Raw genomic sequence first — 14,298 nt, forward strand, 5'->3', positions numbered from 1 at the left:
AATTGTGGGGTTTGATTAAAGCACAAAGAAGATCTAATTTATAAACCCAACCCAAAAATTAACAAAGCTCTACCTCTCAGAAATGAATTTTCTCTGGGAAAAGGTTGAGATTTAGGCCCCTTTTGGCACCAATACAATTGGTGAAATAATCACAAGCAATATAATCTGTGACATGTTGATTATTAAACCTGAAATAAAAATTAAATGAATATATTGCTAGCCTTTTTCAGTATATGCAGAATAACTATTATTTATGTACACTTCACCCAGGTCATGTAGGCTTTGATATTTTCAAGACAATTTGGATCATCAAGCCAGGAAAAAATGGGTTTTCAAAAGATTACATCATGTAGGGCAACAGAAAGTTCAATCCGATGCTGTTGATGTCATCAACAGAGGAGTTCATCTGATTGGTATGAGAAAACTTTGGGAATTTCATGGGAAGTTGAGGATGAGGTATATGGCAAGTAGACTGGCAAGTGCACCCTTGGTGCTTCTATTTCTGGCCCGGAAGTGGCTGGCGGCTGATCCAGATGGCCTTGGGGGCAAATCTGCCGCCAATGCGCTGTGCCTCTGCGAGGAGGTCGATGTGTGGGCCGAAGTCAAAGCGGGCAAGGAGTGCGTAGGCACGTTTGGGCTGGTTACACCTGAGCAGGTTTCTGATGTATGCCTTGATGATTCTGGTCTGTAGATCAGGGCTGGGGGAGAGTCCGGCGACTTTGCGCATGTTTCCCATCCCCCGGCCAATTTGTCCGCACACGGCAAAGAGGCAAGGGTAGAAGTCGTGGGTTGGCTGGTCAAGACGGATGAGATGCGCGAGGGCGTGTCTGTGGTTGTCGCGGCTGAGGGCATGGAGGAGCAGGGCTTTGGTGCTGCCTGGGGTGGTGTTGCTGAGTGTGCTGAGTGCTGCTCCAGTGATCAATCGAAATGGACCCTCAACACTACCGCGCTTGCCATGCCAAATCAAGAAGACCCGGCCTGAGAGCCCCCTGGAGCCAATTTGTAGCATCCATCCCCAGCAGCAGCCGGGGCCGCGGCCCGTCTCAAGGAGCTCATTGCAGGCCAATCCAGGAGGTATCAAGTTCCTTACAGAAGAGCGGATTGTTTTGATAAGTTTCATACTTCTGCTTTTGTAGGGGTGATTGTGGTTTGTGGCAGTGAGGGGGAAGAAGTGTCAGCGGGGATGGGGGATGGCTAGCCAAAGAGGAGGAGAGACAGGCAGCATACAGGCCAGAACAACATTGAGTGTTATGGTGATAGGGCATTGAGGCTATGTCAAGGGATTTGACTGGATACAAGGGACCTCGGAGGTTTTTTTTGAACAACCACCCATACCATACGTCAGCATCCCCCGGAGTCACTCGGGCTCAAGTCACAGTCATGCCTGATTGGACAGCCACATTCAATGTGTTAAAGGCTTCTTGATTTCAATTCTCAACAAAAATAAAAATACAATCCCAACCATCCAAGCCATCACTAACCTCCACCTCAACCCAGCGACCATCATCGGCCGGCTGGGTGACCATTTTCTTGGCGTCAAGATGATGAGAGGAAGGAGACCAACGGGCTCCAACAGGCTTGATCTCGACACCCTCACTCCCTCGTCTGACCAACAACCTCCTGATCACAACCCTTGGCTGATGACCAGCAACGACGCCGGATGGCTGGTTTTGACAGGCAACAAGTGTACTCAATGGTGCTTCATCATCAGAGGCCGAGAACTCGACCACATGCCCGTTTGCAATTCGGCCCCAGTCCGACTCTTCCAACTCCCACTCCTCATGGTTCTCCAGCTTGTAGTTGGCTTGGTAGGGCCAAACTGTCTGGCGGGGAACACCCGGGCCCAGTGGGACTGTCTTCGACTGGCTCGGAACAAGCTCCAGATTCAGCCACTCTTCCCCGTACGTTAACACTCTCCTCTTCAGCTGAGGCGCTCGGCAAGTGAAAAGGTCACACGGAGGTGACAAGTACTGCTCCAGCGGATCTGTGGAAATTCCAGCCCTCAAATGAGTCTCCCCAACTCTCATAGTACAAAGGAAAATTGTCTACCTAGCCTCTTGTTGAATCAGCTGGGTATCGGAGATCATCGCCTGACATCCGCTGAGGCAGCCACGATAACAGCGGATTACGACTTAGTACGGCTTGAGAAGGCCAACAAGGATGTTGAAGGGTACAAGTAGGCCCAAACAGACTGTATTGGTTGACGACTGGGATCATTATGAAGATCTGTGTATTTGAACAACCACCGTGGCATGTACGGACTGGTGGTTCCATGGCGGTGGTGTTGTTGCCATGGTACATACTGTTGGTCGTGTTGTTGCCGTGGCTTTGGGGTTGTAAAAGCTCAAGACCCGCCGGTGGGACTTGCATATATAAGCTGAGCTCTGGCTGGTCTTTTTGTCCCCCAGGCACATCAGTTTTTGCTGTAATTCCAGCTGGTGGTGTGTCTCACGCTTCCCCACTGCTGCATATGCATTTGCACAGTCTGGGGGGTTAAAGAGCTGGCCCCCCATTATGCATTCTGCCATTGGCACTGCAGGGGGCCTTCAACACATACTGTTTGACCCATCCGGTGAGTTGGGCAGCAGTATGGGGGCCTGGGTGCAGCAGCTTTGGCTGGTGTTGGGCTACGTTTCTGGTTGAGATTTTTGCCCATTTTAAATGCAATTTAGCCTGTCACATTATATGTAATTCCTGTATTTAGTTAGTGGGCAAAACCTCTCTATCCTTTTGTACTTTATTACCTTGTGGGGAAAACCCTGTCATTTTTTTGTAATTTTTTTCTATTGTAGGGGGAACCCTTGAATTTTTTTTCCACAAAACTGTGGTTTTAATAGACTTTAGGAAATATAGGGAAGATGCCATACCACAGTTGGTTCAGAAGGCCCGCAACAGCCAGGGTATCAAAACTGGAATTGATTATAAGAAGTTCATTGGTGAGCTTGAAGAAATGACAGACTATTTTACTCAAATGGGATACAGTCACTTGAATCCAGAAAGCCATAATCTTCTTTGGAAGGCTCATTCTTCTGAGCTGAAGAAGGAAGTCACCAAAGAGTTAGCTCATGCCAAGGAACTCAAGTAAACCAGAGACGGATGTAATATCATCCCGGAATTGTACACGTTAAGGAAATATGTTGACATGGCCCTAATCATTATTGACTTTGACAATGACGAGGTGGCATCCACTACAAAAGAGGGGCCTAAGAAGAAGGTTGCCATTCAGGATCCTACTGAGACAGAGGAGTTGAAGGAGAAAGTAAAGAAGCTCACCAATGCGCTAGAATATCAGACTAGAGCTTCCCCTCCTCATCTTAGCAGACCCTCATCACCTGGATATTCAGAATCAAGAAAAGGTTTTTTGGACACAAGGCCCCGGTTTGCACCATTAGAATGTTACCACTGTAAAGAGAGACACACCTTATCTGAGTGTGAATCTTACAACCAGGACATGCAAACTAGAAGGATGTTCATATATCAAGGAGTCTACTACTACCCAAATAGACAGCCTATTGTAGTAGATAAAGACTCCTCTGTGCGGCAAATGGTAAAAAATTTCCACAACAAACAGAGTAAGGTAAATGAGTCCACTGCTGCGGCTCCGGAATCAACATCAGCCATCATAGATCTAGAAGAATGGGGATCATGGGTTCCACCTCAAATGAACATTGATGAAGGAGAGTTGCAAAACAATATAGGGTTTGGACTCATAAAATCTCAAAGAATTCAGGAGAAAACCACTCCAGTGATTAGTCAATCCTTACCTACTAAACCACAAGAGCCAACCAGCAAAGCGCCCCCACCAAATCAGGAAGCATTGAAAGCCCCCACTAGGAGGAAAAGCTTTCCTGGTTCCTGGATGGAAGAGGAAGAAAATGTGGAAGAAGAGGGTGTACAGCACAAAAAACCAGCTTCCAAGAAGGCAAGCAAAACTAGAGAAGAGTCTCCAGCAAGTAAGGAAGAATCAAACCCCAGATTAGACAAGACTATCCGCAACAAGTTCTATAAACAGACATACACTCTCACCTTAGAGAAAATTGTAAAAATTGCCCCGCATTTCTTGAGAGGTCTACAAGAATCCCAACCAGACCCTAAAACACCAGGGAAAGGAGTAAATAATGGGCAATTGAACTGTTCTATTGGTGTTGACCCTGAAGACAAAGACAACACACATCTCAATTATGCTTGTCCTGTTGGGATGGTGGATATGACCATCAACATATTTGATACAGGTGCAGAAATGAACATCATTCCAGACACCCTGGCAAGTCAGTTGGAACTAGTAACTACAGAGATATTTATGTGTCTCAGAGGGATTGGGGGTCACTTCACATCAATTTTAGGACTAGCAGAAAAAATACCAATTTGAGTGCTTCCCAGCTACGTCCACTTGGCCAACTTTTTTGTAGTAAGAGGCTCAGTTCATACAGTTTCAGGTCGACCTTTCCTAGCAGATCATAACATAAGATTAGAGTTGTGCAATCAGAAGGGTGGGGTATTAACCTTTCCCAATTCAGAAGGAAGAAGAGTATGCATACCTATCTGTTTGCCCAGTACACCGTGATGGCACAAAAAAGCTCCAACATTTAGGCAGAATTGCTCCTTCCAAGTAGTTGATTGGGATATTTTTAACAAATTTGCTAATCAAACAGTGGGAAGGGAAGACAATAATATTCCAGTGGTTGAATGGGATCAGTTGGAGAAACTGGGATCTACGCTAGGAACTGGCGAGCTGACTTCAGGAGAAGAAGAGTTGCCACAAGTGGAAATTTTGGCCAGCAAAGATTCAAACTCAGCCTTAATAGAGGAGGACCCTTGGCAAGTATTTGTTGCCAAACCAGTAGATTGGGAAAATGAGTTGGGAGCAGCTATTCTCACATAAGAGGACCAGAGTAGAGTGGACACCCAACTTGTAGAAGCAGAACCTATAGTCAATCCAGATCTGTGATTGGAATTGTACTGGATCAAACATTATATACCCCGCAGGTTCAGAAAAGTTTTTGACAAAACTAATAGACCCAAAAGAGAGAGAAAGGGACAGGAGTGGCTCAGAGAGTTACCCGGTGGTTTCACAGACTCACTGGTTTTTTTGCAGCTTCCGAATTACTCAGGGGGACAAGCATTTGTCAAGCAGGGATCTTGGACTTCCAGATTTGGCTTTGTGAGTAGCAAAGTGAGACAGAAACTTTATTCCGGGGGAGGTAAGAAATGGTATAGGGCTCATGTATCTAGTAAAAAATCTAGAGTGGAGAAATGGAGGAAACACAAGATTTATGCTTCCACTTATGTGGGATCATATTTTTGTTAGAAACAATAAGGGCCTGTACCATACAAAATCTGTTTTTTTGGTGCAGGTAAAATAGTTTTTTTTTTTTGTGCTTTTCCGTTATTTTGAAAAACACATATCTGAAAAAACGGGATGTTATAAACGTGTACCACAAACATCCCCAAGACTGCAGAATTTCCACAATCAACCACCACCGGTCCGCATCCACATCATCAAGATCCAGCACACCCAACACATCCACCAACCATTACAGCCATGGACAACAACCTCTTTGTCACACTTGCCGCCGCCGCGACATCGCTCATGGAGATGAACAATATCTTACTGTCATTTGCCGCCGCCGGGGTTGCTTGCAAATACCTCGGAAGCCTTTGGAACACATACAAGGCATACTACGGCAATGGTGGGCAAGCCAGGTACACTCGGTTCCTACTAGACAAAGTCAGACCAGAACTCTTTTGTGAAATAACTCGAATGGAACAAGCAACATTCAACAGTCTTGTTGAGGAGTTGAAGATGAATGGGCTGCTTAAAATGGAAGATTGGTCTTGGTCGAAGAGCAGGTGCTCATCTTCTTAGATATTGTTTGCCACAACAACACCATGCACCAGACAGCGGTCAAATTCCGGCGTGGTTTTTTCACTATTACCCGGTAAGCCCTCCTTTTTTTTCTTCTTGATATTTGAATTTGAATGATCAAATATTTGATCAATCGAGAAAGAGGATTGTATTTTGATCAATTGGAAAAGAGAACCGTATCAATAAGAGCCACTGAAGTAGGTGTTGTTGTTGGGTTGGGTGTTGATGAGAGTGGTGGGATGGTGTCCATTAGGACAATTGGATCAATGAGATCGATGGACTTGGGCATTTGCGGCGGCAGAGAGAAAAATAGCATCCAAAAACCAGGTCCGGACCTGTTTTTGAAAATGGGTGATTTTCAAGGGAATCTGTTTTCTGGATTTCACAAAAAACAGGTGCTGTGGTACATGTTTTTTGGGGAAAACTGTTTTTTGTAGAAAAAAAAATTTTCCCGGGAAAAACTGTTTTTCCGCTTGCTATGGTACAGGCCCTAAATCTTCCACAATTCTTTTTTATGTCTTTTTTGGGTACCAACATTGGGTAGATAGATAGTAGGAAAAAGAAAACAAGGAATTTTTTTCTAGCTTATAGATGCAAGCAGATAGGAAAAGAGCAGACACTGCTGCAATAAGAGTTTTTTTAGCTATATATTTTTTTGTTTGGTCCTCATCTTTGTTCCGTCAGATTTGGTCCAAATAGGACTTACTAAATTAGAATTGATAATGGGAAGGGGGTGGTCAGAAATCACTCAATTAAAGTCACATGTACATAGGATCAAGAAAAAAAAAGGGGAGCAGACTTACTAGAAGTGACAGGAATAAATGTAAAATTTTTGTGCAGCAAACAGCGCGTTGCTGATGGTGCACACTTCTCCCCAGTCATGACGCAAAGGGTTGGAGCTCTTGATAAAGGTATCAAGGACCTCGGACAGTTGAAGGAAGGCGGTGTGGAATTGGATGCAAGGATTGTCCGGAGTGAGGTTTCCCCCGGAAACGGGAAGAGCCATGAAAGCGGGGAGAGTTGGTGGCTGCAAATTCAAATTCAAGTGAGCTTGAAGTGGGTTGGGCATGCTGAACCCAAAGTTAAACTTGGGGGACGCCAAGATTGAGTTGAAGAAGGTGTTAGCGGCTGTTTCAACAGCAGTTGGGTGAGAAGAACTAGTGGCTGGGGCATCCGGAGGCGCTATATTGATTGGCTTGGCTAGGGCCACGTAAAAAAGCGGAGGAAGCAAATAGTTAGAAAACAGTGCTGAAGGGACCATTGACAAGAAGGGAGAAAGGCTTACTACAAGAGCGAGCAGATATGAAATGTCCCCGGGCATCTCTTAAATGAAGATTTGCTGGGGCACTAGTGGGGTTGCCTACCTGTTCAGCAGCAGCCCTCAATTGCTTCTCAGCAGGCTTGGGGGGTAAGTAGGTAGAGTCACTCAAGTTATCCTTGATGCTTGGCCACAAGGATATTGAGGTAGCTACTAGATGTTCAGAAGAGAGGCAGGGGTTAGCAAGTAGTGGGCAGTAGGGCATATTAGGAAGATGAACAAAGCAAACAGACTATTTACAAATCACATGCTGGCTTGCCGAGCTTTGTGGGGAAGATTTTGCCACAGCAATCATCCCAGCAGTTAAGGAGGAGCAAACATCATCCCCCATGTTTTTAGTAGAGTACTTGGACTGGGCTGCGTTGTCATGAGGATGTTGGGTACCATCCAAAACCATTTGATTGGGGAACCCGGCCGCGTAGTTAGAATGAAAGGAGTTTGCGATGTGATGGTTCCAATGTTCTGCTATGGATATCATAATCCGAGGGAGCTAGCAGTCAGAAGTACTCAATGTGTGAGGGGTGGGACGAAGGCAACAACTCACAATTGATCAGGTTGCTTACAACAGATGGATTGGTTGCCAGAGTTTACTCATGTGGCGCAGAAGGTTCAATAGATCCAAGAGCCAAGTGTCTAAAACTTATGGCTGTAAAATACGAATATCAGTATTTCCACAAAAACAAAATTGGAAGAGGGTTTAGAGATATGAGATATGGCTTACTGTCTTTGATTTCACATTGCTCGTTGGGCTCTGACCACGGACGGCCATCAATCTCGGGAATTGGAGGATAAACCGGCGATGCTGCGGCTACCAGCAGGCGGTTTCGACAATCGCCAAATGACTTGCCTAGCAAGGAATAAACTGCATAAGTATTGTTAGCCTTGTTTTTGGACGGATTAAATTGGCAGAAGGCATGCATACCCTCACAGAGGTCATCTCCAATCACCGGCATGGGGACTTGGTAAAAAAGGACAAAGTAATTCAGTGGTAATGCTTCCAGCATCACAGATGAGGCAGCAGTTCAAACATACCCTGGCTGGACATAGTATCAAGCGGGGAACCGGGACCAGATGTCTGCAAGTCTGAAGGCGCATGAAAATTAAATGGGGCTGAAAACAAGTGGATCTAATCAACAAGGTGGAGTTCTCCTTTAGAAGCTCTTATCAAGATAATAGGATTGAGCGTACTAGGGAACCCCCCATCGAAGATATGACATATAGCTTCTCTTAAGTGAGGAGGAGTTTGGAGTGACACAACTAGTAAAGGAGTCCCCATCTTCATCAAAGGAGTTGGGTAGCTCATAATCAGTCAAGATGGAATAGACTGAAGGACTGCAAGAAGGGAAAAATAAGCCGGACATGGTGCAATATGGGGACAAATGGGGAGAGGAAGCAGAAAGACCCTCACCTTTTATAGCCAAGGAGGTAGCTGGGACTGGAAATAGTTTTTTTTTTGTCCAGCAGCAGGCCAACTGTGGATGGTGGTACCAGCCCGGTTGTTTATTTGTGGTATGGACCCATGCACCATGGAGAGGTTGTGGATGTCCAATTGGCACGGTGGACCAACCTCCCCAAAGGAGTCCGTACCCATCCACGGTGGTACCAGCCCGGCCAGGGATTCTTCCTAGCAAACAACATCAATAAACCTTGACCGCAATATACAAGCAGGAGGCATCCATAAGGAGAATGGAACCAAACACACTCACTTTATTCCTGGAGATTGAGTTGAGGCCGGTGGTACTCGACTCGCCATCAGAGGCCATTACCAGCAACGATCCTCAATCTTCTTGGGGAATGAATACAGCTCAATTCAATTCCTGCAGCGGTGGATCCAAGGCAGACGGCATTAGACCCAGCTTAAGGTTAAGTTGAGCTGCGGTAAACAAAGATAGATGAAAACATTTGAGTGAGGGGGTACATCCCTACATAGTAGTTGAGAACCACAGATCCGTAGGAGGGACGCAGGTCCATCAGCAAGAATACAAGTCTTGATGGGGCATCTCTGGACAGAGTGTAGCAGGTGTCTATCTGTAAAAAAAAGTGGGTAAAAACCAAGAAAGATCGATGTTGACAGCTGCCAAAGAAGTGCATACTATTTATCTATATATACACAAGGATACAAAAAAAAACCAAATTAGCTTAGAAATGTCATGAATTTTCATTATTGGTCCTGTATGACCTTACACTGCGGCAAGTCTTAAATAGACTTGAAAAATTCAAGATTTCTGCATCCAACACAATGGCCAACTTGGTGTTAGCAGCAAAGTACAAAGCTGTTGACAAGAAAATTAGACCAATTAACCATCCCATGCCACAAGATATAAACCCCCCTCTTCAGCGGCTACCCTTGTCAAGAGATCCGTACCAGACGCCTCTTACTCCCCATCCTCCTGAGTTTGTTCCTACAAAAAGAATCACACATGAGAGGTTGAGAGAAGTGAATTTTGGGCCACCTGATTGGCTTTGGGAGCAAGAATTGAACTTGTTAAAAAATGTAATAGTATTGAGGGAGAACTGTGTAGTGTTTGTGGAGGAAGAACAAGGCTTACTACACCATTCATGAGGCAAGCCATACAAAATTCCAGCTGTAGCGCATGAGCCATGGCAAAAGAAGCCAATACCAATCCCAAAACAGATTTTACCAGATTTTATAAAGCTAGTACAAAAGAGGATAGATACTGGACTGTATGAAATGAAAGAATTCAGGAAACTAAGAGTTATATTGTAGTTAGATATATGTTTTAATCTAATTACAATATTTTGTTAAACTGAAATAAACAAGAAAGAATTTTACCTAAGAGCAAGCGACAAGCCGCTTTCTACTTAAGTTAGAAGTTGAAAATAAAGAGGTGTAGAATAGAGATTGCCAGTGGGTACCCGTTTGGCGGTACCCGCACCCGTTGGCGGGTACCCGCCACTGCCCTTTGAGTACCCGTCCGCGGGTTTGAGTACCCGTCCGCGGGTGCCGTGTACGGGTCCGGGTATGCAATTTGGGCTGGAAAATCACCGGGTACCCGGGTACCAAACAGGTACCCGCCATTTTCAGCCTGAGCCGTGCAGGTCTTGGGACTGCGCCGGGGCAAAGCGCACCTCAGGGCTTTTTTCAAGCGCTGAGAGCCTGAGACATCTCACCACCAACCCCCCGGCCCTGTCCAGGTAACCTGACTCCCAGCCCTCCCAGCCTGAGCCCACCACCACTGCTATCCGCCCAACCACTACAATGAAACAAACCAGGAAGCGACCACGCCGATGTTCACCTTCAAAGTCACCTTCTCCACAAGTGTCATCAAATTCTAGGAATAAATCAACAACAGAATCTCAAGAAAACACCAAAGAAATCAGAGTTATTGACTCAGACAATGACTCTATCAACCCCACCGCGGTCAAGTCACAAGCCACTCCAAACAGCAACCCTAATTCCATTGGCCATTGGGAGCTCACCAACAAGGAGGTGCTTTGTAAGATTGTTTCTGATCCGTTCCGTCCGCTCACTATTCCAAACTGAAATCCTCCCTCATACACTGCAAAAAAAAACTGTGTCAACTGTGAGCAGTTGACATGCGGTAACTCTGAGGAAGCTTGTGGTGTTACACCAGCCTTACCCAAGGTTTGACTTGACCCAAGCTTCAATGCACAGTCACTGTGCACCTTGCACAGTGACTGTGCCAACAAAGGCACTTGTGCATTCAGGTGGAGTTACAATGGTAGCTTGGCTTGAGTATCCTGCATGTCAACTGCAAGCAGTTGACCAAGTTTTTTTTGCAGTGATAGTTTGAGCGCAGAAAATGGCCTCAAATGGCATCAGCGCAGCTTATTCCAGCTATCACCCACCAGAACTCTCACATCAACTCGACAAAAAAGGATGGCGCATGATTGCATATCCATGCAAGATGTGAGACTGCCTAATACCCAGCCACCCAAACATTTTTGCTGACCAATATTCCTGAACTTGAATCAGGTGCAGCACAAAAATCCACTGGCCGATGAGTGATTCTTCTTGCGGCAATTTATTGAAACATGTGGCAGGATGTATCAACAAGCAGCGTGAGACCAATAGCAACCAAAAGCTGGCCAGTCTTGGTGTAAACGGAACGGGTGATGTAGACCCAAAAGAGGTGAAATGCACCCTTGATCCCTTTGATTATTTTTTATCATCATTCTAATCTACTTTGGATTGTCCAGGTAAACCAACTCTGCGTGATTTGGTGTGCTGATTCAGCACGGCCCTTTTCCGCTTTGTGTGACAAATCCCACAAGCGCATCCTTCATCCAATCATTGTTAAACACTTGCCTTTGGCAAAGGTAGTTTCCCAATTGATTCACATGCTCTATACTGCTATTCAAGACAACTACCGGGAGGTTTTACAGGTGCATTTTTTTTTGCTCTTGATTTCTCTTACAATATTCTTGAATACTGACTTGCTACTATATTTAATTTATGTACTTGTATAGAAACACACCGGTGCCATGTACCTTGGGGCTGATGCATGGCAGTCGCCCAACGGTCATGATATCCTTGGTGTTGTGATTTATCAATTGATCAAGGACGGCAGTGGAAAAATTGAGCTGGAGGCTATGCCTTTCGATTTTGTCCAGCTCGCTAAGAGTCACACTGGCGAGTATCTGGGGGAAACTTTGCGTTTGGTTGTGGAAAAATTTGATGTTCAACATAAAGTAGGATTGATCGAGTATATTCCACATCTCCTTGAACATTTAAGATGCTGACCTCTCATGTCATCTAACAGATTTGCGGCATTGTTACAGAAAATGCCTCAAACAACATGTCCATGGTGGCCGAGATGAAAAAATTCAAATGGCACCAATTCAAAGGCGACTCGCAGTGGATCAGGTGTTATGCACATCTCCTGAATTTGATCGCACGTTCAATATTGAAAACATTTTGTAATTTGAAGAAGAACACCGGAAGCAATGAGGATTTGGCCAAAGAAACCGAATCCAAAGATGAGGAACCTGAGATTCTGATCCGTAGGTAAGTGCAGGTCAAACATTTTATCAAGTAGCTCAGTTTCTTATTTTTTCAATTCCCACCTAGATACGATGAAGATACATACATCAATGAATACAAATATACTGCTGACGGCAAAAGCAAGACTTCAGAACAATATGATGCTGATGATGAGGTTTGTGAGGCTGAATTATCAATGCAGGACATCCAGGATCTAAGTGATGAGGATGAAGATGAGGATCTTTACACCTCAGCTTCATGCAAACAAACTTTGGCAAAGGTATTTCCATTCCTCCCTGCCCCCCTTGGTTAATTTTTAGCACTGAGACATTTCTTCCTCCTAGTTTCGCGCTATCGCTTGCAAACTTCTCAAATCACCAAATGTGAAGGCCGAGTTTGTGGAAATATGCGGCAAAATGAATTGTGATAAGCCCCATAACGTCGAGAGAGATGTCTCCACACAATAGAACTCCACTTATGTCCAGCTTCAGGGAGTCATTTGATGTGAGAAAGCCATGTGTGTACATTCCTACATATTCTGTCCTCTAATAGCAAGTACTGACAATTTTTTGAGTGGCAGTATTCAATGGCAGAAGGACAAAAAATATGGGCTAGCTCGGCAATATCATATCAACAAGACTGATATCAATTTGGCACGGGACTTGGTTTCCCTACTCGAGTTGTTCTATGAACAAACTCTTCAGGTATCTACTCTTGGATCGGCTCGCTTAACTCACGTCATCGTCTTCATAGACGAGATCACCGAGCATCTTTCAAATGCAATCAAAGGAGAAGGCCACAGATACCCACCTGTGCTGCAAAATGCCTGCCGAGTTGGTCTTTGTCTCACCAACAAGTATTACACACTCACTGACTGCTTGCCTCTATATCAGATTGCCATGGGTATGTTTCTTGTTCCATCAATTCCGGTGAAAAACAAATGACTAAATTTCTTTTGATCATTACTACACCCATCGTTCAAAGACAAGTACTTCCAGATTGCAGGTTGGGAAAAGGAATGGATCATCAAAGCCATTCGGCTCACACGCAAAATGTTTGATTTGTTTTACAAGCCTCAAATAGAACCTCCGGTTTCCAGTCAACCAACCAGCTTGGGAAAGGTGGGCTTTTTTTCTAATACATGCGTCCTTTTGCATCTTACTTGGCTGACAATAGATCATTTCAGCACAAGACGGGCAATATTGCACAGCTTGCGATTGCTGCCCAAACAAACCAATCTTCAATCAATCCGATTGACGTCTGGCTAGCTTCTGGCCTGGTACTAGACGATGGCTCCCCTATAAATGCGCTCAAGTGGTGGATTCAACAAAAAAACGCTGCTAATTTGCATGGAGGACTAGTACAAATGGCTCTTGGTGTCCTGAGTTGCCCAGGTGAGAATCCACAGTATAATCATTAGAATCTTGCAAATTAGATTGTTTAGCTGATTTTCTGACGTTGCAATCTAGCTACCTCAGTTGATGTCGAGCGTGCTTTTTCATTTGGACGCAACTATGTGTCAGAAAAGCAACACCGTCTCAACCCAATATCTATCACTAGGGGAATGGCGGTTTCTTTTTACTCAAAAAATAACTTGATCCAACCCGGTCGCCTCAAAAAGTGGAAGATTGGTCTCCAGGAGGAAAAAAAAGAAAAATTTTAAGGGCAAAGGGAAAGAAAAGTGATACTTTGTGTATAAATTTCTTTTCATTTTTTTTACTATTGAATGATAGGAATGAACACAACAAGAATCTTTGAAATTATGGTGAAAATTTGGAGGCAGGTACCCGCAATACCCGCCTCAAGTACCGCCGGTACCCGTCGGCGGGTGCCATGTCCGGGTCCGGGTGTCCAATATTGGACAGATTTGTAGCAGGTACCCGCACCCGTCGCGGGTACCCGTACCCATTTGGCCATCTCTAGTGTAGAACCGGATCAATGTTTTGCATTCTCAATAGAGAAATCGAGTCGTCCGGGAGATCTGGGAACAACAGTTCATAGCTGTTAGTTCTCTTGCCTTCCTTCCTCTTGAAACCTTTTAGGTTCTTACTTGAGTAGAGCTTTGCGCTCTTTTCTCCTGTTCACTTTCTGAAACGGCGCAACAATACGGCTACGTTGTCTGCTTTAATGAACAGCTTGTAAGTCTTT

General features: G+C 44.8%; 2 protein-coding genes across 2 annotated transcripts; one reads left to right on the top strand and one right to left on the bottom strand.

Annotated features, from left to right (window-relative positions):
* Positions 1–496: 496 nt before the first annotated feature.
* PtA15_12A380 (uncharacterized protein) lies at positions 497–2,274 on the bottom strand (the record flags this gene model as incomplete). The annotated part of the gene is made up of 3 exons (XM_053161983.1): positions 497–906; positions 1,502–1,862; positions 2,263–2,274. The coding sequence occupies 3 exons, from the start codon at positions 2,272–2,274 to the stop codon at positions 497–499; spliced, it is 783 nt and encodes a 260-aa protein (XP_053025946.1).
* Positions 2,275–10,433: 8,159 nt separating this feature from the next.
* PtA15_12A381 (uncharacterized protein) lies at positions 10,434–10,689 on the top strand (the record flags this gene model as incomplete). The annotated part of the gene is made up of 2 exons (XM_053161984.1): positions 10,434–10,464; positions 10,541–10,689. 2 exons carry the CDS (start codon positions 10,434–10,436, stop codon positions 10,687–10,689), a joined length of 180 nt encoding a protein of 59 aa, XP_053025947.1.
* Between the last annotated feature and the right edge of the window lie 3,609 nt (positions 10,690–14,298).

This window comes from Puccinia triticina, chromosome 12A, assembly GCF_026914185.1.
Source record: "Puccinia triticina chromosome 12A, complete sequence".
In the NCBI taxonomy this organism is placed as follows: Eukaryota; Fungi; Basidiomycota; class Pucciniomycetes; order Pucciniales; family Pucciniaceae; genus Puccinia; species Puccinia triticina.